The sequence below is a fragment of the Saccopteryx bilineata genome, chromosome 8 (genome assembly GCF_036850765.1).
Source record: "Saccopteryx bilineata isolate mSacBil1 chromosome 8, mSacBil1_pri_phased_curated, whole genome shotgun sequence".
NCBI classification, from domain to species: Eukaryota; Metazoa; Chordata; class Mammalia; order Chiroptera; family Emballonuridae; genus Saccopteryx; species Saccopteryx bilineata.
In genome coordinates this window covers 40,502,818-40,528,127 of record NC_089497.1, presented here as the reverse complement: position 1 = coordinate 40,528,127, position 25,310 = coordinate 40,502,818, and the positions used below count along the sequence as shown (strand labels likewise).

Here is a 25,310-nt window from a genome sequence, read left to right as displayed (position 1 = left end):
GGGAGGGGAGGGGGAGGGGTACAGAGAGAACTGGATGGAGGGTGGCAGAGGACGATCTCTCTTTGGGTGATGGGTATGCAACATAACTAAATGACAAGATAACCTGGAAATGTTTTCTTTGAATGTATGTACCCTGATTTATTGATGTCACCCCATTAAAATAAAAATTTATTTATATAAAAATAAATAAATAAATAAATGTACTGGGGAAAAAAATCCAACTATAAGTGCTTATCACGAAACTTGACAAATGCATCATCTAACATTGGATGTCCCATTTTTATACAATCTAGTGAGTAGAAACATGTTTCAAAAAGAGATTGGGTTGGTCCTGCTCAGTTAGTTCAGTGGTAGAGTGTCTGCCCTGTATGTGGGTGTTCTGGGTTCAATTCTGGTCAGGGCACACAGGAGAAGCGACCATCTGCTTCTCTACCCTTCCACCTCTTTCTTCTCTCTTTCTCTCTCTTCCCCTCCTATAGCCATGGCTCAAATGATTGGAGCAAGTTGGCCTGGGCACTAAGGATGGCTCCATGGCCTTGACTCGGGCACTAGAATAGCTTGGTTGTTGAGTAATGGAGTAGTGGCCTCAGATGGGCAGAACATTGCCTGGTAGGGGGCTTGCTGAGTAGATACCAGTAGGGGCACATGTGGGAGTCTGTCTTTCTGCCTCCCTACCTCTCACTTAATAAAAAAAAAAAGTTTGGGAATAAGCAATCAATATTCACTTGTTGGATCCTAATGTGTTTTTTTATCAATGATTGAAAAATGGAATAACTCACTGCAGGGAATTTTTCTATAAGTTTAAGGATAAAAAATTGGAATCAGTTAACAAGATCTTATTCTTCCATAAGTAAAACTATGGGTTTTCTTTCATGGCTGGGAAAATAAAATTGTTTGTTGTGTTTCAAAGTGTCTTTCTAGATTTCACAATTTCTAAGGTTATTTTTATGGTAAGAATTATAAAGAGATGTGTGAGGCTAAATAAAGTTTTCAACTGGACAATGAACGAAAATGTGAAGGATTAAAATAGTTCACTTCATTATGAAATCTATTAAAAAGGCCAAGACTGAACTTGTAGAAATAATATTTTCAAGCAAGACCCTTTTAGTCTTCTAGTTTCCAAGGCAGAAAGTATGTTGGATGGCCTGTACGCTTCACACTGATGCGATGCATATGATGAAAAGAACTTCTCTTTTATTTCTGGCACACACACTATTCTGATAACAATTTAAATAAAACAGAGAAATAAAAAATTTCATTTAAGTTGATCATTTTGTGTGTGTGTGTTTATGCTTGTTTTTCTTTTCTTGTCCTTGCCCATATGTACACATATTCTTTCAATCACTACAGATTTTTGGTTGTTATAAATAATATCACATGTCTACGTTGACCCATCCTCGGTATGCGCATTTAGAAGCAAACAATATTCTGAATATTGTGTCTATTATTTACTTACTTAGATAATTTTTAACTTTTTTTTAATCACATATTATGCCTAAATCATATGATGGTTGGTAGTACTTGCTTTTAAATTTATTTAAAAATATCATTCCATGCCCTGGCCGGTTGGCTCAGTGGTAGAGCGTCGGCCTAGCGTGCGGAAGACCCGGGTTCGATTCCCGGCCAGGGCACACAGGAGAAGCGCCCAGTTGCTTCTCCACCCCTCCGCTGCGCTTTCCTCTCTGTCTCTCTCTTCCCCTCCCGCAGCCAAGGCTCCATTGGAGCAAAGATGGCCCGGGCGCTGGGCATGGCTCTGTGGCCTCTGCCTCAGGCGCTAGAGTGGCTCTGGTCGCAATATGGCGACACTCAGGATGGGCAGAGCATCGCCCCCTGGGGGGCAGAGCACCGCCCCTGGTGGGCGTGCCAGGTGGATCCCGGTCGGGCGCATGCGGGAGTCTGTCTGACTGTCTCTCCCTGTTTCCAGCTTCAGAAAAATGAAAGAAAAAAAAATACATAAAAATATCATTCCATATATGGTCACCTTGCATTTAAATAATTTTTTGTCTAAACACAATGTTATGAAGATTTATTCATGCTATAGTATGTGACTGTCATTTACTCATTTTTTATTGCTCTGTGATATTTTATTATATGACTATGCTACAATTTATCTGTTGTCCTGGCTATAACCATTTAGGCTAGTCATCATTGTTGCTATTATAGTGTATATATCTCTTAGATATATCTTATGTGTGTGTGTGTGTGTGTGTGTGTGTGGTGGAGTATTTATGTAGGAGAAAAACTGTTGGAATGCAGGGTATGAAAATGTTCATTTTTTAAACATAATGCCAAAGTGGTAGAAAATGATAGTACCAATGTTTATACCATCACTAGCAATAAATAAAAACTTACATTGCTCTACAATCCACATAACACTTGGTAATTACAGACTTCTTAATTGTTGCTGATTAATTAGCTATAAAAGGGTTATCTGATTCTGGTTTTCTTTTGCACGTTCTGATTACTAGAGAGGCTGAGAACCTGTTTTCCTAGCCATTAGTTTCATGATTTGTATATGCCTGTTTGTTCATTTTCTATTACTTACTTTCTTTTTCTTATTGATTTATAGGCATTCTTTATATACCTTTTATATAAAGTTTTGATCCTTTGTGAATTATACATTCTTGATCTTTCTTCAATTACATGTATGACAAATAACTTTTCCCAGATAACAATTTTCATTCTTATTTTTTACATTCCTTAAGGTGTCTTTTGATAATTTCGTTCCTTAATTTAATTTAATTCTATTTAAAATATTTTTTTGGTGTGGTTAATGTCTAATGTCTCTTCTTTAAGCTCTTCCTTAACCCAAAGCTTGGGAGAAATCCACCTTTATTTTATTACGTTTCAATGCTTTACTTTTTACATAAAGAACTTAAAATATATGGAAGTTTATTTTTGTGTAATGTTTATGGTAGTAGTAAATTTTCATACTTTTTTTCTTATAAATAACCGATGTTTCTAGGTCCATTTGTTGAGAATTTTCTTCTCTTCACAGTAATTTGCCATTCTACTTTTGGCATTCATCTAAGTTTCACTTATTTGTGGATTTCTGTGTGCTCTCTCTTCTGATAATGCCTTTTTAGTTTTGTATTTATTTGGGCAGTCAGTTCATAGGTGTCTATTACAGCAGACCCTTGAACAACATGGGAGTTGGGCTCTGACCCCTGTGTAACTGAAAATCTGCATGTAACTTTTGATTCCTCCAAGACAACCATTAATAGCCTACTGTGGGCCAAAAGCTTTACTGGTAACATAGGCAGTTAATGCATATTTTGTGTGTTATATGTATTATGTACTGTGTTCTTACAGTAAAGTAAGCTAAAGAAATGAAAATGTTATTAAGAAAATCAGAAGAGAATTCATTTACAGCAGTATATGTACTTATTAAAAAAATGCACATATAAGTAGATCCATGCAGTTCAAACCCACATTGTTAAAGGATATATTTATATTGTTAACCTATTTATTAAAATAAATATAATATATTATATTATAAATGGTTATGTACAAGCTCGTGATGAAAGTGTCTCAGGGATTAAAAATTATGATTAATTCATATCTATAAACCTGATGTCCATAAAGAGATGAAATAAATAAACAATGCTATAAAAAACAACATACATGTTTCTCTTTTATTTATTTCTTAAGGAAAAGTTCTCAACAGTGAAAGAAAAGATTCTGAGAAATTTTAAATATACAACTTAAATGCTTTCCAAAAGGGAATATACACATTTACTTTTCATAGCAGAGGGCCTAGTAATTAAATTCACAGCTCTGCTCTTCGGTATCCAAAGTCTTCACTTCTGCCATGTTATTTGCTATGTTGCCACAACAATGATCTTTGTCTTAACCACCAAGAGAGGGTATTTTCTCTTCAGACCCTGTCCAGACCTGCTGAAGCAGCAGCAACAGGCCCTGTAGCTGCTATTTGACCACATGAGAAGTAACAAACCATTCCTGCAACTCACATGGGGCTCCTCCTTTCATTTTATTAGTGTTGTGTATTTCTGCTAGGATGCTCTTTCCCCTGATGTACTCAAATGCATTTTCATTTCCATTACTTATATCTTTACTCAGATGTCACCTTAAATTTAAGGTTTTGAAAGCCCTTACTCTATTTAAAATGGCAGCCCACACTCACCCTTTATTCTGTCTACCTTCACTAATTTATTTTTTTCGGTTTTACTTATCACTATTTGTCTGTCTTTCTTCTACCAGAGTTTAGAATTTAGATCTGCTTATTCACAGATTCCAACATCAATGTTTTAAATATGGTCGATGCTTTGTAAATATTTGTTACTATAATTATGAACAAAGTACATAAGTGTTAATATACAGATTATATAAATGACTGAGGTCCAGAGGACTAAAAGGGACTCATAGTTACACTTACAGGTTTTGGTGTCTTTCCCGCCGGAGGTCCAGGAGTGGTTGAAGCCTTGGGTAGTCACACTGGAATTGCTAGCTGTAAGACAAAATTTCTAGAATGCAACCTTTTTGTAAAGCTGTAATTTAACTTTGCTTTGATGTGCTGAATTTTTAATCTATATGACTTGGGGGAAATCTGGAAATTGAAAATATGCTTTCTTAGCAGCAACACTAGTGGGCATATTGAGCCAGTTCTGTAGCTTATGTTTAATGACAGTTTGTCATGATTTGCTTTCTTTTCTGTCCTTGTTACCAACTCAGACCACTTGGAGTACTCTCAAGATTACTTAAATATTACCTTAAAATGTCATGACAAATAAAAGGCACAGTATAATAATAAATCACCAATCCTTATTTTTAAGATTATAGTGATTGTCATTTCAATCTATAGTAATGAGACTACAAATTACAAGTAACTCTATTCTGCATGCAAAATATCAACCTCAAATGAGGAAATAAAGCCTTTTCCCCAAACTTCAACATTATCCTATCTGTAGGAAAACTTAGGAATCGGTTGTCTCCGAATCACATCAGGAAAGTGTTGCTATACTCACTTTGAGGTATGTTGTTTGGAGTCAATGTACTCATATCTACAAGGGTTGTTGAAGTTGTAACTGGATATCCTATTTGAAAACAAATTTTCCAAATTGTTATGGGTATTTACATTCACATTTTTAACTGCCACTATGATTAACAACGGTGGCCTATAGAGCATGGAATATTAGAGTTGAAAAGAATCTTAGTAAATATTTTGTATTCACTTTATTTTATAAGTTATGAAATTGACTTCAAAAAGTACATGCTTATGGTTACATATCTAATTTTCAACATCATTGATTTGATACTCACTCACTTTTACTAAGGCTAAGTGGTTACATTCATACTTTCAAAATATATTATTACAGTGTCTACATTGTACCAGATTCTATTCTACAATACATGCAAATAACAATGAAAACAAAGTTATCACCCTTATGGAACTTATAGTGAATTTTCACAACTGTGTACAATATTTTAGCATACTAAGTGAGGTTTTGTATTTACATAAATTCTTAACTTTCAGAGTCAGCTCTATCTTTATAATCCTTCATTTCTCATTCTCTTTCTCACTCTCTCTCCCCTAAGATGAGAGGCTAGATCATATTCATTTGAAAATATTTCTGCAGATGAAGTTATTTAGATAAAAGGGAAAAATAACCAGCAACATTCCATTGAAAACATGTTATATATCTTTTGGAGATAAATAACAAATTATATATAACAAATTATCAATATATTTTATGTATGTGTACTCCTTTATTCCAAAGCATATTTTGGTGGCTTGCATAAATATGCAATGCAATAAGATAAAAGTGGAGAGAAAGGAAAAATAAAGGCAAGGAAAATATAATTAGAAAAGGTATGTTGAGTCTCATTGAAATCTGAATGGGGAGAGTACACAAAATGCATTTCTTGATTTCACATACTCTCGGTAGCTGTGGGCCACACATTTGGTCAGAACGTTCTAGTAACAATGCTAAGAAATAAAGAGTATATGTTATGTCATTGAGGAACATCATAAAATAAAAAACAGTCAGGTCAGTTTTTAAGAAAAAAAAAACTATTTCTTTTATTATGATTAAAAATATATTTCTCCCCAGGCTTTGTAGAAAGAATATTGTATAATGTATACAAAATTCTCAAGAATATCATTGCATTCTGACAGCCAGAATGCTGATTCACTCTCAAACTTAGGTAGTAGTGAATGCATCCCAGCCTTCCAGGGATCTCAGTTCTGGGAAAGGATATGCCTTAAATAGAAAATATGGGTAATCAAATCTTTAAAAAAAAGTATATGTAGGATAAATCAATAAATTGGCATTGTGGTTTATGTATCTGTAAGAAGTTCACATAGAGAGATGATCAATCACAATCATTTTGCAATGCAGCCTACCAACAAAACCAAAGGTATACTGTATCCCAGCTTCATGTTACAGTGTCTCTTCCCAGCTTAGATATCAGTGCTGCTCTATGCTTCCTCTTCCAAGGAGGCCTGCAGAGTTCGTTGAAGGCTGAACAGTGCCAGTAAGCTTCTGGGAACAAAAGGATCAATGATACCCCATCACTATTCTGAGAAAGCCAGAGATCATCTCAGTCTTACTGGTCTCCAGCTGAATTTTGTTTGTGTCTTGTGTTGAGCTTCTGAATCAGTTTGCACAGGTTATTGAAATAATGACCCCTTTACTATGGGACCTTGTTCATCATGTGGGAGGCAGAACTGAATCCATGTAGAGAATTATCTAGTTTCCTAGATAAATTAAACCCCACTCATTCCCATGGCTTTATCCCATGGATTAAGGTTAAGGTCTTTTGGCCTTGTATGAGCTGACCTCTAACAATACCCACATTGTTACCTCTTGTTATTCACTGAATACATTCTTTCACTTAGTCAACCAGCATTTGAGAGACTCTGTCTTCCAAGTATGTGTTTCCCACTGCAGAGATCAGCTCCCCTAGAGTTCAAGTTCATGGAGGATACAGACATCAACCAGGGAAACAATAAATCAATCCAAATATGAGAACACATGAAAGAGAGAAGGCTGAGTTAGAGTGCCAGAAAAAGTTCCCTGAAAAAGTAGCAGAAGAATTGGTACAGAAGAGGAGGGTGGTGGGAGTTTTTAGGCAGAGGACGCAACAAGTCAAAGGCCCTGAGGCGGTCTCACGTGCTTAGTTTAGTAATAGCAGTGTGTAGTGCCTCTTCTTTCCTGGCTGGGCCTTTACAACTCCTCAAGGAGTGTTTCTCTTGTGTGTTGAACTGACTTGTGTGTGAGCTTGTGCAGCGTGATGTGTCTTGATGCACACCTATGACCTCAATAGGAGAGTGATCTAACTGTGGCACACTGGTGGTGGCAGCACTGTTTATTCCTCAGTTGTTGTTGTTTTTTTATACTTTTCTGGAGCCTGACCAGGAGCTTCTGCAACTATACAAGGACATATCTGTCTCTTGACATCAAGTAAAACATTTAAAAATAATTGTATTTCTCCTAGCTAAGTCTTTAAAAGACTCATATTGATTAAGATGAAAAAAGATAATCATGGAAGATGGAGAATATAGATATGGTAAAAAAAAAAAGAAGAAAAAGTCTAACTGAGGAAAGTTTCAGGAGCAAAATCTGAAGCTGTAATGAAGAACATTAGTGATAAGCTCAAGACAACAATTTATGTAAATTTAAAATGTTAACCAATTTATACAAAGGAGGTAGTCATTCATATGTAAAGGCAACACAATGACATTCTCATATGAATAAGAACCCAGAAAATATGCTTTTGTTGAGAACAATTACCTAATTAAATATTCCAATCGAAATAAAACCCTCAAGTATTAAATCATGAAGAAACCAGCAGTAAATATGAAATAGGAAAAATAAATTCATATTGATCCTATGTTTCTGTACTAAGGTTAATTTGCTTCACAATGCAGCAAAGCCTCTTCAACATTCAAAAGTTGGTTCCATATCATAACATAGTATGTACACAAATAATGTGCCAAACCCAGTGATAGAAAGGTGTTTCCTTTTTTGCTGGTTGTTTGTTTCTTCTTCAGTTTGAATATTTATTGTTTTTAAATCTTACTGGTGTGTGTGTGTGTGTGTGTGTGTGTGTGTGTGTATTATATATTAATATATATAATGATATGTTGTTTCCAGGAAAAGAGTTTAGAAGAAAACACTTTGCACAAATTACCTTTTTTACATTATTACATAACCTAACATAAGGCTAGATGAGAAGGTTTAAAACCTTCCTAGCTCACTTCTAATTTCAACTTTTTTTTCTTCTTTAATTTAAATGAGGTGGAGGATAAAGAGACTCCAGCATTTACCCTGACCAGGATCCATCCAGCAACCACTGTCTGGGACCGATGCTCTGCCCATCTGGGGCCATGCTCACAACTGAACTATTTTTAGTGCCTGAAGTGGAGGCTCCACAGAACCATCCTCAGCGCCTGGGCTGATGCTCTTGAACCAATCAAGCCATGGTTGTGGGACAGGAAAAGAGAGAGAGAGAGAGAGAGAGAAGAGGAAGGGTATAGGATAGAGAAGCAGATGGTCACTTCTCCTCTGTGCCCTGACTGGGAATTGAACCCAGGATATCCACACATTGAGCCAATGCTCTACCACTGAGCTGACCAGCCAGGGCCTAATTTCTACTCTTTAAAAAACTTTTCACTAAAATTAAAAATTACCCTTTCATCTTATCACTAAAAATTCAATTAAGTCAAAAGACATCTCTATCAGTTCTGAGTTGAACAGAGAAGACAAAAATGTTCTCTAAGAGCTAATTCTAGTAGGCCTTCATGACATCATGAAGCAAAGCAGAAATTCTTAACTCAGACTCTTGCCATTTTCCCAGTAACTGTTACTCTCATTGCTGGAGAAGGAAAAGGCAAGAACATATTTGAGTAAAACTGGGAGAAAATACTGAAATATTTTCTAAACAATTTAAATTTTAAGGGTTATTTATTATAGACCTACTATGTGACAAATAAAAGAGACAGGTGATCAGATGTGATGTAAGATAAGTGGAGAATAAAAAATAAAATGTTAATAAAAATGAAAGAAATATTGATTTGGTCATTGTTTTCTCCTTCAAGAAATTAAAAAGTACAAGTAAAGTCTTGATTTATTTGAGATAAATTTGTTTGCTAGGCTCTTTTGATGATGGCATACTATTTTTTTTTTACAGAGAGAGGGATAGACAGGGACAGACCGACAGGAATGGAGAGAGATGAGAAGCATCAATCATTAGTCTTTCATTGCCACGCCTTAGTTATTCATTGATTGCTTTCTCATATGTGCCTTCACCATGGGGCTACAGCAGATTGAGTAACCCGTTGCTCGAGCCAGTGACCTTGGGTTCAAGCTGGTGAACTTGCTCAAACCAGCAGAGCTCGCGCTCAAGCTGGCGACCTCAGGGTCTTGAACTTGAGTCCTCTGCATCCCAGTCCGATGCTCTATCCACTGCGCCACCGCCTGGTGAGACTGATGGCATGCTTTTTCATGTGGTCTTTGTTTCATTTTATAATTTAAAAAATTGGTAGTAAAAGGTCTTTTATTTATTTGTTTGATTTTATTTATTGATTTTAGAGAGGAGAGAAAGAAGAAGGTGTGTGGGAGGAGTGGGAAGTATCAACTCATAGTTGCTTCTGCTTTGTGCCTTCACTGGGCAAGCCTGGGGTTTCTAACCTGTGATCTCAGCATTCCAGGTCAACACTTTCTATTTCTTCTTTTTGTAAGCCATGTGTTTCAGTTTTGCTTTTTTCATGGGTGGTTACTGTTAAGTTGTTGAGAAGAAAGTTTCATAAATATATATAAGAGTCTTTTGTCTTATGAGTGCTTCTGTACTTCATCAACTTTCGTTACTTGTAACTTTTATCCTCTTCCATTTCGTGTTTTTTTGGTACAGGTTATCCCTGTTTATACTGTAAACTTCTTGGAGATTTTACTTGTTGTTTTATTCTTTGTATCTGGTAGAATAATCTCCTGCAGTTGGGGTTTTCTGGTGATATATTCCTTTAACTTCTTTGTGTCTGGAAAAGCTTTTATTTCTCCTTCATATTTGAAGGACAACTTTGATGAATATAGTATTCTTGGCTGATAATTCCTCTCTCAGTACTTTAAATGTTTGGGTTCACTCTCTTCTGGCTTATAGAGTTTCTGCTGAGAAGTCTGGTGATAACTTGATGGCCCTTCCTTTGTATGAGAGTTTGAACCCACATCAACATTAACTGGAGAATTGCACTTAAAAGAGTATAGGTTACCAACTACATCTAAACACATTTGAGTCAGCCTCATCAACCTCATCCATCAGGAAGAAATGGATATTGACCTTCAGGCCAGCATAAAGAAGAGATGTGGTGTGAGATCCTCATGTCTGCACAAGACCCTGTGTATTGCTGGATGATTGGTCTAGAAAGAGTATGCTAGATTCTCCTGAGGGAAGATGATAGTAAGCAGGGCAGACCACATTACACATTATGTGGCACATTTGTTGATACTCAATAATTATGAAATGAAATGAAAAATAGGTCATCTGATACTTTTTCCCAGAATCTTACTGTAAGTGGGAAAAACTGAATAAACAGCCAAAAAAAATCAGTTATCAAGAAAGCTACCTTTGAGTTATGGGTGACAGTTATAAAAGAAAAGAGAAATTCTTTAACAGCTTGTAACATGTGCCCCAGGTATAATGTGGTGAGAAGGGTATCGTGACCAGTATTTCCTAGAATTCAAGAGAGAGCACTGTAGTTTCATATGATATGTCTCTGGGAAATAAGAATTGTAATCATGTCTGGAGGAGAAGGGGTAATGAAAAGAGGAGGGTCTTTTTTTTCTGATTTATTTCCAACTGAGGAAGTTGGCCCGACTCCTGGAGGCTGCATTTCTCAGAAAACACTGGTCTAGAGAAGGAGAAGATGAATAGAGGCCAGCTATCGTGTTGACCTTTCCATAGCATTCTACCAGAAGGGATTCATTCAGTGTCTGAAGATATTTACTGAGCACCCATCATGCACTCTCAGAGGCAGTCACACTCAGTCTCTGAAGTCTGACTAGTCTGGGTTTTATCCTGGTTATTCCACTTTCTGTATGACTTTGGGTAAGTTATTTAACCCTTGTGTGTCTCAGTATCTTCATCTGCAAAACGGAGAGAGTAATAGTACCTATTAATATATTAGTGTTGTTGGGAGAATCCAATGAGGATTTAAATGTTTGGGTTCACTCTCTTCTGGCTTATAAAGTTTCTGCTGAGAAGTCTGGTGATAACTTGATGGCCCTTCCTTTGTATGAGAGTTTGAACCCACATCAACATTAACTGGAGAATTGCACTTAAAAGAGTATAGGTTACCAACTACATCTAAACACATTTGAGTCAGCCTCATCAACATTTAAGAGTTTAGAATGGTGCCAGACACATTAGAGGCACTCAAATATTAATAAATACTGTTAATACTAGTGCGTGGAACTACTAATACAATCATGGCAGCTGGTAAAACACTTTAGTAATTACTAGAAAAAAACTGGAAGGCCTTTGTATGATAGTCTTCTAAAACCCTTTTACTTACCCCACATATAGGCAGACAACCATGCTGAGTCTCCTGCGACAGTGCTCTCCATTTCTACATATGCCCATCCTAGTTCAGACCATCATGACTTTAAATCCTTTAAAACTTACACCATTTGGTCTTCTTGCTCCCCATTCTTGCTGCTACTACTTACCAGACATACAGCTTCTGTTTAACTCACATTATTCACATACCCAAAAAGCCACAGTAGCTGTTTGGTGACGTTCAGGTCACAGCCCAAGTCCATAGTGCATTCACATTAGTTCACCTTCCCCTAGCTCCACCTCAGCCAAGCAGCCCTGCAGCCACTCCCCCACAAGCACTGCCAGCACTCATCCTGCTTGTCTACTTATGTCCTACACTCATTCTGTTTTTGATCTGAACTATTATCTGAATATTTGTTTATTATCTTTCTTCCATTTGGGGCTATAGTTCCAGATCCTCTTGTGCAGAGTTCCGTGATTCTACACCCTTCACACTCAGCACTCACTTATTTCTCCTGCTTTCAGTGTCTGGATACACATGACAATGGCGGAGGCTATCAGACAGCAATAGAAGCATCCAGGCTGGTCATATCACCTTAAGGCAGGCGTGACGTGACCAGGGAAGGTGTCGGAAGTTGCTGTCACAAACACATCTTCAAAGTATTCTCACTGTCCTGCAGATTCTCTCTGGGAACCCTCTCTTAGCTTTAATACCCAATATTTAGACCTACACCTGATCTTCTGGTCAGCTTCCCCTGTGATTTGTATTTGACTAATCTCATTGATGGCATAGTTTCCAGTTTACTTCCTCACCCCTTTCTGACATGATTGCTATAAATTAGTAGTTTTGTTGCATCTCCTGGGCAACTGCCTCTTTCAGTCTGCACCCTTCAGTATCTGATTCCCCACTCGCCAAGGATCAGGTGTGTTCACTTGGTGAGTCGGCCAGTGGTTACTTCAAGGTATCCAGAAGTAGAAGTATTCAGACTGTGAGACCAAATAAGTTTTCAGCGAGGGCTTAATATTAAAATTAATGTCATCAGGTCCAAGCATTGTATGCAGCCACAAACTAGGAGGGCCTGTGGCCTAGAGGGCAGTGAAATGGGGGGCCAGGCAAGCGAGTCCTGCTGGAGTACCTGGGGTCCTGCCTGTCTTGTTTATCACCATTTCCCAGCAACTCAAACATTCCTGGCACATTGAGGTGCTCAATGTTTTTTGTTGAATAAATGACCTCTAGAAGCATAGGGCACTCCTCAGAAAAGGAGAAACCCCTGAGTTGTGCAAGTATTGTGTCACCCTAGAGGTGACATTTGGGTGTTCCGTTTGGGTGTTCCTTGGATTGTTCCATTTGGGCTTGTTTCATCTCCTCACTCAGCTTGTCAGCCTTATGTCCTTTCCTGTGACAGAATATGCAGCTGGGACTCAACAAACACCAATTACATCAGGTTGAATTGAACTGGGTTTTCCAGTGTAACTGTTGACGTTTGTTATGAGTTACAATGGTCTCCTCCGCTAGGTAAAGAATATTATTTACATTTTTGTCAACACTTGTTTAAAAAAATCCTTTCACTGAAGAAAAAATACAAACTGGATGTTTGCAGCAAAATATGTAGCTTAATAATAATGACTGAATTATGTAATTCATTACATCTTAGAATTTGAAATGAAACCATAGCCTTTGAAATCAATTTCTATGACATGTTTCATTGTGTTCACTTCTTTTATTTTTTTTAAAGAGGGTGAGAGGTGGGGAGGCAGGTAGACAGACTCCCACATGCCCCCCTCCCGACTGGGATCTACCTGGCCAGCCCCGTATTGGGGGATGCTTTGCCCATTTGGGGCTACTGCTCTGTCCAACGGAGCTATTTTAGCACCTGAGATGAGGCATGGCATCATCCTCAGCTCCTGGGGCCATTCCAAGATCCATTTGAGCCATTGCTGCAGGAGGAGGATAGAGAAAGAGAGAAGGGGGAGGAGTGGAGAAGCAAATGGTCGCTTCTGTGTGTCCTGACCAGGGAACCGAACCGGGGACCTCCACACACCGGATCAACACTCTACCGCTGAGCCAACATGCAAGGTGCTTCAGGGCGCTCACTTCTTTTCTTAAAAGAACACACAAGGGTGAATTCTACCAGCTTCTGAGGTAGTCAGTCATCATTACCCCCTAGCTTGCCAAGACAAAATTTGAATTTTTCAATTGTAATTCAGTGATTATTCTAAGAAAATAAATTTTATTTAGATAGACTCAGCCATTGATTTAACATTTTTTTTGACATAAAATCAGACTGAGAATTGTTCTAAACATCATCTATTGCTACTATCTTGACAGGCTGAAATTTATAAAGCAAAATATAGCTACTTGTAAACCAGAGCCTGATTTAAAACAGGGTTTCTCACCCTCAGAACTATTGATGTTTTGGACTAGATGATTCTTTGTTGTGGAGGATGTCCTGTCCTTGTACAGTATTTAGTCACATCCTTGGCCTCTGCATATTAGATACTAGTAGCACCCTCCCCCCTTCCCTTTGTGGCATTCAAAAATGTCCCTATATACTACTTAATGTCACTGTGAGGTTTAGGGGGGGCAAAACTACCCTGGTTAGAATCACTGATCTAAAATAGTTCTGAGGTCTAACATGACAGGATCTCGTTTTAAGGAGGTTTATTTATTCTTCAGAAATTTCCCAATTATACACCATAGTGTAACTGTAGATTAGGTAACATTTTTCCATTCCTTAACAAATATATTTGTGCTCTTTTTTCTTCTCTAATGCTAAAGCCATAATAAATTATAGATTTCTTACGGGTAGTAAGGGTTCTTTCCCTTACCTTGAATTTCTTCACAGAAATATTAATGGTGCTTGGTCTGATGAAAGTATGTGATGTATGTCAACTAACCCCATAGAAAACTCAGGTGGAAGAAAGTCGTTTCTACTTTCAATCAGAAGAATGTAAATATCATGATATCATGTTTTTTTCTCCTTTGTTCAGTATTTTATTTTCAACACCTAGAAGAATATCTGGTACATACTAAGTGCTCAATAAATGTGTAATAAATGAATTATGTCATGTGCTTTCTAAACAAAATCTTCAATGGGATCCCTGACCCATTTCTCTAGGGGAGTACATTTGGCATCCTTAGGCTGAGGCTTAGGTTCTCTTTACTATAGATTTTCCAGGCCCTGGCCGGTTGGCTCAGCGGTAGAGCGTCGGCCTGGCGTGCGGGGTACCTGGGTTCTATTCCCGGCCAGGGCACATAGGAGAAGCGCCCATTTGCTTCTCCACACACCCCCTCCTTCCTCTCTATCTCTCTCTTCCCCTCCTGCAGCCAAGGCTCCATTGGAGCAAAGATGGCCCGGGCGCTGGGGATGGCTCCTTGGCCTCTGCCCCAGGCGCTAGAGTGGCTCTGGTCACGGCAGAGCGACGCCCTGGAGGGGCAGAGCATCGCCCCCCTGGTGGGCAGAGTGTTGCCCCTGGTGGGCGTGCAGGATGGATCCCGGTCGGGTGCATGCGGGAGTCTGTCTGACTGTCTCTCCCCGTTTCCAGCTTCAGAAAAATACAAAAAAAAAAAAAAAAAAAAAAAAAAAAAGATTTTCCAAAATTCATCTATGCTTCTCTGCTATACAATCCTACTCTTCTGACCCAAGCTTAACTGGTAACGTTTTCTCAAATTCTCATGAACTTCTATGCCAATGAACAACTGCTCAGCCTGTTCTCTTAGTTTAGAATGTTTATCAGTCTCTTAGCTGAATCAAGTAAGTTCAACACACACTTCATGAATCAGATTATTTCATCTCTCTTAGGTAATAATTGAGTCCATAAACTCATGGGGAACTTTCTTTGCTCAAAGCCTAAGACATACTGATCTATACCTCTCTTGGTGCATTTTATTTTATTTTATTATTGATTGAATAATTGGTTTTAGAGAGAGAGAGAGAGAGAGAGAGAGAGAGAACATCAGTTTATTGTTCCATTTCTTTATGCATTCACTGGTTGATTCTTGTATGTACCCTGACCGGAGATTGAATCCACAACCTTTGCATATCAGGACAACACTTTAACCAGCTGAGCTACCTACCCAGGGCCTCCGTGTGCATTTTAATTTTATATGATGTGACACCTTTTATCTTACAATTTTGAGTTCTTATTTTCATGTGTGCATGTCCTCACTTGTCAAGTACACTGAAACTTTTTTGAAGGCAAAAACAAATGATCAGTTTTTAACACCATAGAGTCTATTAAATGATATCTATATAGCAAAGGAACATTTTTCTCATTAATTTTTCTATTTATTCAACTAATATTTCTTACTGGCCTACTCTGTGCTAGGTATGCACTAGGAGGCAAAACAAACATTCTCTCTGTTTAGAAATCATTGTATCTAATGTGGTGAGAATTAGGTTTAGTGCCAAAAGACTTTGGTGTGACTAGTACCTGGGCCAATTACTAGTCATATGATAATTGATGCTCTCAGCATCTCAGTGTCCCCATCTGAAAAATGAGAATGATAATGCTTGTTCTGTCTAACTGTCATAATAAAGAAGTTCAAATCACATTGCATTTTATGTACAAACATTTTCAAAGTGACTGAATACGGTAGTTTTAATTTGTTCATAGATTCTTTGATCTTCTCCCCTTCAAGAAATTGAGCTTAATTCTCTTCTTGCGTTTGTCTGGACTTAGATATTTGCTTTAAAGAACAGATAGAATAAAACAAAAGTAATGGTGTTCAATTTTGGAGACCAAATCATAAAAAGGCAGAGTGGCTTCGTCTAGGTCACCTTATTGAATTAGTTGGTCTGGTTGCCACATTGTGAGCAGCCCCACAGAAAGTACCAGGTGGTGGGGGACTGACACCTCCTGCTAGCACGCTGGAGCATGGAAGCGGATCCTGCTGCCCCAGTCAAATCTTCAGGTAACCGAAGCCCCAGCCAACAGCTTGACGACAACCTCATAGGAGAACCTGAGCCATATCATCCAGCTTAACTTTCCCTAGATTTCTAAGCCCTAAAAACCATTTGAGATAATATGGTTTATAAGTTGTTAAATTTTGGGCTAATTTGACATGAAACAATAGGTAAATAATTCATACAGTATTACAGAGATTTAAGGTATTATTTTTAATATGCTAATATTTGTTAAAAAAGAGTAGTATAATCTACTATGGTTTATTACTAAATAATGCATTAGGAGTGAAAGCAAAGTAAGTTTAAAAAACAAAGTTACAGAACTTGAAGAACTAGGGAAAATCAGATGAACGTAAAATTTCTAATGGGAGATTTGCAAGCATTTCTCACTCTGCCACATGCTTTATTTTCTGAGAGGTATCAAGCTGTGACAGTGACTGCAGACTATATAACAAAGGCAACAAGCTAAAAGGAATTGTTCATTACCACTGACTACTTTTGTTTTATTATATTTTTTGTTCTCATTTTGAGCTAAAATTAATAGTTTTAATTAAATAAGAATTTTCATAAAGAATGAAAACCTTACTTCTACTCCATATAGAATATAGTTTTGGGTTTTATTGTTTTGTTTTGTTTTAGAGAAAGTCATCATGGTCCTTTGTTAAACACAAATCCATGGACATGGAAATTAATGATTTGTTTGTATCAGTGCCAATTTTTGAAAATCAATGTTATCTCTTCACCATAGAAACATTGACCAAGCCTGGCCTCCATTATTAATAATGCCATTGGGAGGCTGAATTCAGAGTCCTCACTAGTTGACTAGATCAAAATTAATTTCAACAAGAACAAGTTTAAATTTAAAGTGATTTACCTAACTGTGGTACATAAGATCTCCATTTACAACAAATTCTTTCTTCTTTTTTTAAATTTATTGATTTTCAGAAAGAAAGGAAGGGAGAAAGAGAGAGAGAAACATTGATTTGTTGTTTCATTTATTCATACTGTCATTGGTTGATTCTTCTATGTGCTCTGACCCGGGATTGAATTTGCAACCTCAGCATGTTGGGAGAAAGCTCTAACCAACCAAGTTATCTGGCCAGGGCTTAGAATTAATTTCTTAAACACCCCACCTAGAACACAGCTATGGAGGAGGACTGTCAATTTATTAACCTATTAATAATAAATACAAAATTTAATATCTCAGTGAATATTTATTTACTCTGATTTTGCTAGGGCTTCAGGTGAAAGGGTTTGGAAATTGTGCTAACTCTTGGAAATCATGAGAATAATACTTAATATTTTTATCTAAAATGTCAGATTAGAAAGGGCAATGGATGATGCAAATTTAAAAGCACTTCTTTTATCAATATGCTTCTTTAAAGGATTAATAGCTCATGGAAATGAAAACACTATGCAAACATTCTTACTTGTAGAAGATATACTGTTGGCTGGAGAAGGTTGGGTGTCAAGGGCAGCTTCTGTAACATTGATTGTAGGATCTGTTGCAGGGTTCACTGAGCCTGAAAGAATGAAGCAGAGATTTATAATGAATAAAAGTATTGTAATAGAAAAATAAAGTATTGACTTAGCACCTCCAAAAACCTTTTTTATTCATTTAACAAATCATTATTAAGGTCTTTTTAATAGGCAAGGCAGAAGGATGTAACTTTTTTTTTTTAAGTGAGAGGATGGGAGATAGTGAGGCAGACTCCCACATGTGCCCTCCAACCAGGATTTACCTTTGGCAACCCTGTGTAGGGACAATGTTTGAGTGCCAAGCTATTTTTAGTGCCTGAGGCTGATGCCCTTTAACCTAGCTACCCTCACTGCCCTGGGGTCAATGCTCGAAGCAATCGACACTTGAACCCTCCAACCAATGTGAGAGGGGAAGAGGAAGAAAAGGGGGATGGAGGAATAAAAACAAATGGTTGCTTCTCTTGTATGCTTTGACTGGGAATCAAACCTGGGACGTCCATATGCCAGGCCAATGCTCTATCCACTGAGCCCCTGCCAGGGCCAGGATGTAACTTCTTGATCTTTGTGCATGCTGTTTTTAACACTTTTCCATCCCAAACCTTTGAGATACACTTCCTCTAACTTAAAGAAACCCAGGGATCTTTATGATGTGTTTTGAGTTTACCCTAGTAAAGGCCTTATTACTCATCAAGTATGTCCCTCAAGAGAAGTAATAGTTTTGTTCCTCACTTTGCATTTTTGTATTTTATGCAAGTGGATTATGACTGAATGACTATAATTTCCTTCTTAACATTGGAAGAAAGAAGATCAGCTTTAAGTACATTGCTGTCTACTGGTGTATCATAAACACCATCTTATAAAGTAATAACCTTAATCAGTTGAAGCACGGACCTGGGAAAATGATGTGTAGGTGTTTCTTCCTGTAGATTGTTTAGAACAGAAGTTGACAAAGTATGGCCCACAGTTCAAATCCCACTCATTGCCTATGTTTTATTGGAACACAGTCTTGCCTTTGATTATATGTTGTCTACATAAAAAAAAAAAACAACAAACCTGTTGTCTCTGAGTTCTAAAGCAGAGAAATTAGGAATATTACAAAGCAGAAAAGAGATTTAGTGAGAGAAGAGCAGTATTTGCTGCCTTTTGTTCCCAGAGAAAAGTAATGATGTTGTTAGGTTACAAGTTACCAGTCCTCTGAGGGCCCCCTTCCCCACCTAACCCAGTCTCCCAGGAGCTCTTTGCCCTCTGACAGAAGTGATCCAGAGCTTTCAACATGAAAACTGAGGTAAAAAAAAAATATCCTTCTGGTTTCAGACTGAAACGGAAACTCTTCCTTGGTCAAAACAAAATTCAGGGAGTAAAAAAGGAGCAGCTTAAACCTAATAGGGGAAAGTTATTTTCCAAAATTCAAATGCAAAATTTAACAAATGTACATCAGCCAGCTTTCAGACCATTGCATTTCCTACATGTTGTCAGTTGGCTGAGCTGCTGCTGATCTGAAGCAACTCATTTGTTCCTGAGTGTGTCCACTCTATAGCAAGCCAGTCCGAGCCTTCAGGATCAGCAGTGGGTAGCAGTAACCATGTGTCTGCCCTTAGGGCAGCTGGGTCAGTTTTGGGGCTTCCTCAGAGCTGGATCAGCACATAGCTGCTCCCTGTAGAAATGAATTCCAGGGGCCCTGGCCGGTTGGCTCAGTGGTAGAGCGTTGGCCTGGCGTGCGGGGGACCCGGGTTCGATTCTCGGCCAGGGCACATAGGAGAAGTGCCCATTTGCTTCTCCAGCCCCCCCCCCTTCCTCTCTGTCTCTCTCTTCCCCTCCCGCAGCCAAGGCTCCATTGGAGCAAAGATGACCCGGGCACTGGGGATGGCTCCTTGGCCTCTGCCCCAGGCACTAGAGTGCTCTGTTTGCGGCAGAGCGATGCCCCGGAGGGGAAGAGCATTGCCCCCTGGTGGGCAGAGCGTCGCCCCCTGGTGGGCGTGCGGGGTAGATCCTGGTCGGGTGCATGCGGGAGTCCGTCTGACTGTCTCTCCCCGTTTCCAGCTTCAGAAAAATACAAAAAATAAAAAATAAAAAAAAATAAAAAAATAAGTGAATTCCAGGGAGTGCTAATTCTTTGTTTCTCAAAATGTGGTCCATGGCTTCTTTAGGAACTTAATAGAAATACAAAATCTCAGGTTTCCCCTCACCCTTCCTTGTCTTACTAAATCAGAATCTGCATTTTAACAAGATCCTTCGGTGATTTGTATTTCTATTACAGTCCTTCATTAATGCTCTCAGGATTCCCAGGATCAGTCACAGGTATGAGGGACATAACAAGAAGTACTTGTCTGGCACATCCCACTCCAATATCCAATAGTTTTCTTCTATTATTGACATATTGCTCTTTAATTCTCTCTCCACATCCCAAGAAACACATGCACACTCACACACACATACTCACACAACTTATTAACTCATAATTCCTTTTCTCAGTCAAGTCTGATTTGATAGCCAAGATAGTACCCTCCTTCCACCAATGGGTACTCACACTCAACTTTTAAATTAAAGCAAAACAAAACATTCCTTCCACCTCAACAAAGCAAAACACACTTTGTATATTCTCCAAAATAGACTGTGCATTATGACAACTTTAGACATTTTGATAGGGTAGGCCAGCAGGATATGATATTTTTGGAAAAGAGCTTTCAAAAAAATTTACTATTGAATCACAGGAATCTGCAGGCCCTGCAACTCAAATAACTGCTTGATGAGCTACCAATCACCCCCTACCCTGACCCTTCCCCTTTCTGAGTTTTCTAGAGTAAGAATCACTGAGCATTTGAACTTCTTGGGGGACCAGGGTTAGGTGGGGGAAGGGAGCCCTCAGAGGGCTGTTATCGTGCAGTCTTCCAACATCATTACTCTTCTCTGGAAACAAAAGGCAGGAACAATTACTCTTCTCTCACTGAATCTCATTTCTGCTCTGTAATAGACCCAGAATTTCTCTGCTTTAGCATCAGAGACAGCAGATTTTTCTTCTGTGTTTTCATTTTAGTATCTACCAACAATAATAGCTTGATAAGGCAATGACCCTTGGACAAGTCATCAGTGTTCATACAGCATCCAGTGTCCACACAGCATCCAGCAGTGCTGCCACAGGCACAGGAGGCACACTGGAAAGTGTTTAAGAACTGGAACAAGTAGAGAAATATGACACCGTGCTGACATCACTGTACAGAACGGAGTCTCATTTGCATCTTCTAAATCATCCGCAAAGATCTATGTCAAATTGTGGCCAGAAGGTAAGCTAAAATTTTGTGAAATTGGATACTTTAAGATTTATTATCTTTCATATTTTATCATAAATGATAAAAGCTCATTATAAAAATTTAAAAATAACCATCTGCTCAGATCCTAAAATTATACTTAGACCCAGCGCTGTCCTGTAATACTGGAATTATAATATGCTTTGAGTATCTTCCTTATTACCCTAAAAGTATTCATTATTTTCTAATATATTTTTTTAAATGAGAGGAGGGGAGATAGTGAGACAGACTCCTACAAGTGCCCTAACCAGGATCCACTCAGCAATCCCCTCTGGAGCCAATGCTTACAATTGAGCTATTTTTTAGCCCCTGTGGCTGACACTTGAACTAACTGAGCTATCCTCAGCACCTGGGGCCATGCTTGAACCAACTGAGTCACTGGCTGTGGGAGGAAAAGAGGGAGACAGTCAGTAGAGGAGAGGTAGAAAAGACAATGGTCACTTCTCTGTGTGCTCTGCCTGGGAATCAAACCAGGGACATCCATATGCTGGACCAACACTCTGTCCACTGAGCAAACCAGCCAGTGCCTATTTTCTAATCTTAAAACTAAAAAACGTTCAAGAAAATGAGAAGACAAGCCAAAGATTGGGAAGAAAATATTTGCAAAAGACACATCTCATAAAAGATTGTTATCCAAAACATACACTGAAGTCTTAAAACTCAACAATAAGAAAACTATCTGATTAAAAAATGGGCCAAAAACTTTGATACCACATGCACCAAAGGACTTACCAGATGTGAAATAAGCACTTGAATAGATGCTTCACATCACATGTCACAAGAGAAATGCAAATTAAAACATCAATGAGATATTACTACGCATCTATCAGAATGGCCAAAGTCCAGAACACTAATTCCAAATGCAAATGAGGATGTGGAGCAACAGAAAATCTTATTTATTGCTGGTGGGAATGAAACATGATGTAACTACTTTGAAAGACAGTTTTGTGGTTTCTTAGAAAACTAAGCATACTCTGACCATAAAATCCAGACATTGTGCTCTTTGGTATGTACTAACTGGTCTAAAACCCATGCACACACAAAAATATGCACGTGAATGTTTATAGCAGCTTTGTGCATAATTGCCAAAACTTGGAAGCAAACAAGATGTCTTTCAATAGGTCAATGTGTACATATACACAATGGAATATTATTGTGCTAAAAACAAAAATTGAGCTTTCATGCCATGAAAAGACATACAGGAACCCTAAATATACCTTAATAAATGAAAGAAGCCAATCCAAAAAGGCTATATATTGTATGATTCCAATATAAGGTTTCAAAAAGGCAAATCTATTGAGATAGTTTGTCAAGGGTTGGGTGTGTTAGGAAAGAGATGAATAGATGGACCATAGAGGGTTTTTAGGGCAGGGAAACAATTCTGTATGATACTATAATGCGTACATGTCATTATATATTTGTCCAAATCCATCAACTATACAACACCAAGAATGAACCCTAAGGTAAGCTATGGACTTTGGATAATTATGATGCATCAATGGAGGTTTTTCAATTGTAAACTCTGTGATGTTGCTAATGAGGGATAATATGCATGTGTGTTTGTAGGGGGAGGGGTATACGGGAAATCTCTGTACCTTTAATTTTCCTGTGAATCTAACAATGCCTTAAAAAATAGACTTTAGACCCTGGCCTGTTGGCTCAGTAGTAGAGTGTTGGCCTGGCATGTGGATGTCCCGGGTTTGATTCCTGTACACAGGAGAAGTGCCCATCTGCTTCTGTACTACTCCCCCTCTCACTTCTCTTATTTTCTCTTTCTATCCTGTAGCTATGGTTCGATTGGAGCAAGTTGGCCCTGGCACTGAGGATAGGTCCATGGGCTCTACCTCAGGTGCTAAGAGCTTGGTTGCTGGGCAACAAAGCAATGCCCCAGATGGGCAGAGCATTATCCCCTAGTGGGCTTGCTGGGTGGATCCTGGTTGGGGCACATGCAAGAGTCTGTCTCTGCCTCCCCTCCTCTCACTGAAAAATAAAAAAAAACAATCTTTAAACAAAAATATAAGCACAGATTTAACATAACAATATATTGGTGTTTAAAACATAGGTCTGTCCACGATGGAAATAAGGTTCTCTTTGGAATTTTAGGTTGTTTGGTCTCTAGCTCATGTCATTAAATTTTGCCAAAACTACTGGCAAACCTATGTGAGAACCAGTTTGCTCTACTGTTCCAAGACTGCAGCATTAATTATGCCTAGCCTTCAGGAAAGAAGGTATATTTATTTTTGAAAAAGTTAGGCAAAGCTGAATATGAATGTTTTTTTTTTTTTCATTTTTCTGAAGCTGGAAACAGGGAGAGACAGTCAGACAGACTCCCGCATGCGCCCAACCGGGATCCACCCGGCAGGCCCCCAAGGGGCGATGCTCTGCCCACCAGGGGGCGATGCTCTGCCCATCCTGGGCGTCGCCATGTTGCGACCAGAGCCACTCCAGCGCCTGAGGCAGAGGCCACAGAGCCATGCCCAGCGCCCGGGCCATCTTTGCTCCAATGGAGCCTTGGCTGCGGGAGGGGAAGAGAGAGACAGAGAGGAAAGCATGGCGGAGGGGTGGAGAAGCAAATGGGCGCTTCTCCTGTGTGCCCTGGCCGGGAATCGAACCCGGGTCCTCCGCACGCTAGGCCGACGCTCTACCGCTGAGCCAACCGGCCAGGGCTGAATATGAATGTTTCATTGTAAACTCATGACCATATCTGAATAATTAACTCTAAAGTCAGGGATAATGTGTGTGTGTGTGTTTGAGTTTGTGCATGAGAGAGAGAGAGAGAGAGAAGAGAGGGAATTACAGGAATGATGCTACTGTTTCAGTATCATATTGGCACTTCTTTCTGGATAGTAAATGGATTGCACTGAGCCATCCATATATCTTTCTCCATTCAAGGATCAGGAACCAATCACCTTGCAATTGTGACAGGTCTGGGAAGGACTGAAGACACAGGCTGTGACCTTGAAACAAAAGGACACTCTTTCCCTTATAAATTATTCTGGTTCTTATTAATATGTTATAGACTACAATATCGATGAAAATAAGAAGTTGGTAAGAGATGTCAATAGCCCTGCAGAGTTTATTAATGACTTGCAGATCAGTATAAGTTTTATAGATTTACTTTATTTTTATATTTGCCTTTTTGACAGTTGTCATTACAAATTTCTATTTTTTTTTATAAGCAATCAGTTGTCACAGTGTTTGTTGAAACATTTGTTCATGTACTTTATGTAGTAAAATCTCCATTATTTGACCTGGTTAATCAAGTGTTTTAATAAATAAAATGATCCTACATATCAACTTTCAAGTCATAAAAATCTCCTATGTGCTAGATTCTGTGCTTCAAACCAGATGTACTAACACCATTAAGATATAGTTCCTATTCTTAAAGTACTTATATCTCCTTCATTGCCTGCCCATTATACTATATATAATTGAATGTTTTTAATGATTCAGTAGGAATTTTAGGATTTTAAATATTCCTAAATGATGATCTCTCTTGATCATCAATATATCAGTGTTAATTTTCATTGTGTGGTAGAGTAACAAAAAATGTGGGTTAAGAGTTATGATTAATAAAATTTGAAAAATAATTTTGCTGTATTCACACAAAATTCTTTAAAACAGGAGTCAGCTACTTTTGTTTGTGTGTGTGACAGAGACAGAGAGAAGGACAGATAGGGACAGACAAACAGGAAGGGAGAGAGATGAGAAGCATCAATTTTTTGTTGCAGCACATTAGTTTCTTATTGATTGCTTTCTCATATGTGCCTTGACCAGGGGCTACAGCAGAATGAGTGACCCTTTGCTCTGGCCAGTGACCTTGGGCACAAGCCAGTGAGCCTTACTCAAACCAGATGAGCCTGGGCTCAAGCCAGTAACCTCGGGGTTTCAAACCTGGGTCCTCCACGTCCCAGTCCAATGCTCTATCCACTGCGCCACTGCCTGGTCAGGCCAAGAGTCAATTACTTTGTATTTGAAGCAATCTTTTAAGTAGCATTCCATTTGTCAAAAAATGTTTGCTACTTTGAAATTTTAATAATTTTGAGCTGTGTAGCAAGAGTTTTCTGAGATTAAAATGTCAGGGAAATGAGTATTCTATTTGTTC

At 38.5% G+C, this 25,310-nt stretch overlaps 1 protein-coding gene and 1 non-coding gene across 4 annotated transcripts in view; one reads left to right on the top strand and one right to left on the bottom strand.

The window, feature by feature from the left end:
* The window catches only part of CD96 (CD96 molecule), a 94,196-nt gene that overhangs the window by 15,791 nt on the left and 53,095 nt on the right, over positions 1-25,310 (bottom strand). For 2 of the 3 annotated variants that reach the window (XM_066241606.1, XM_066241607.1), the window contains exons 8-10: positions 17,852-17,944; positions 4,986-5,054; positions 4,397-4,468 (exon numbers count right to left, since the gene is read on the bottom strand). In XM_066241606.1, coding sequence (XP_066097703.1) covers positions 4,397-4,468; positions 4,986-5,054; positions 17,852-17,944 — 234 coding nt within the window. The remainder of the gene's footprint in view (positions 1-4,396; positions 4,469-4,985; positions 5,055-17,851; positions 17,945-25,310) is intronic. The other variant, XM_066241608.1, reaches the window with a different exon arrangement.
* Positions 1,556-1,631, top strand: TRNAA-AGC (transfer RNA alanine (anticodon AGC)). Its single transcript has one exon. It is a non-coding gene; the product is annotated as a tRNA-Ala (tRNA).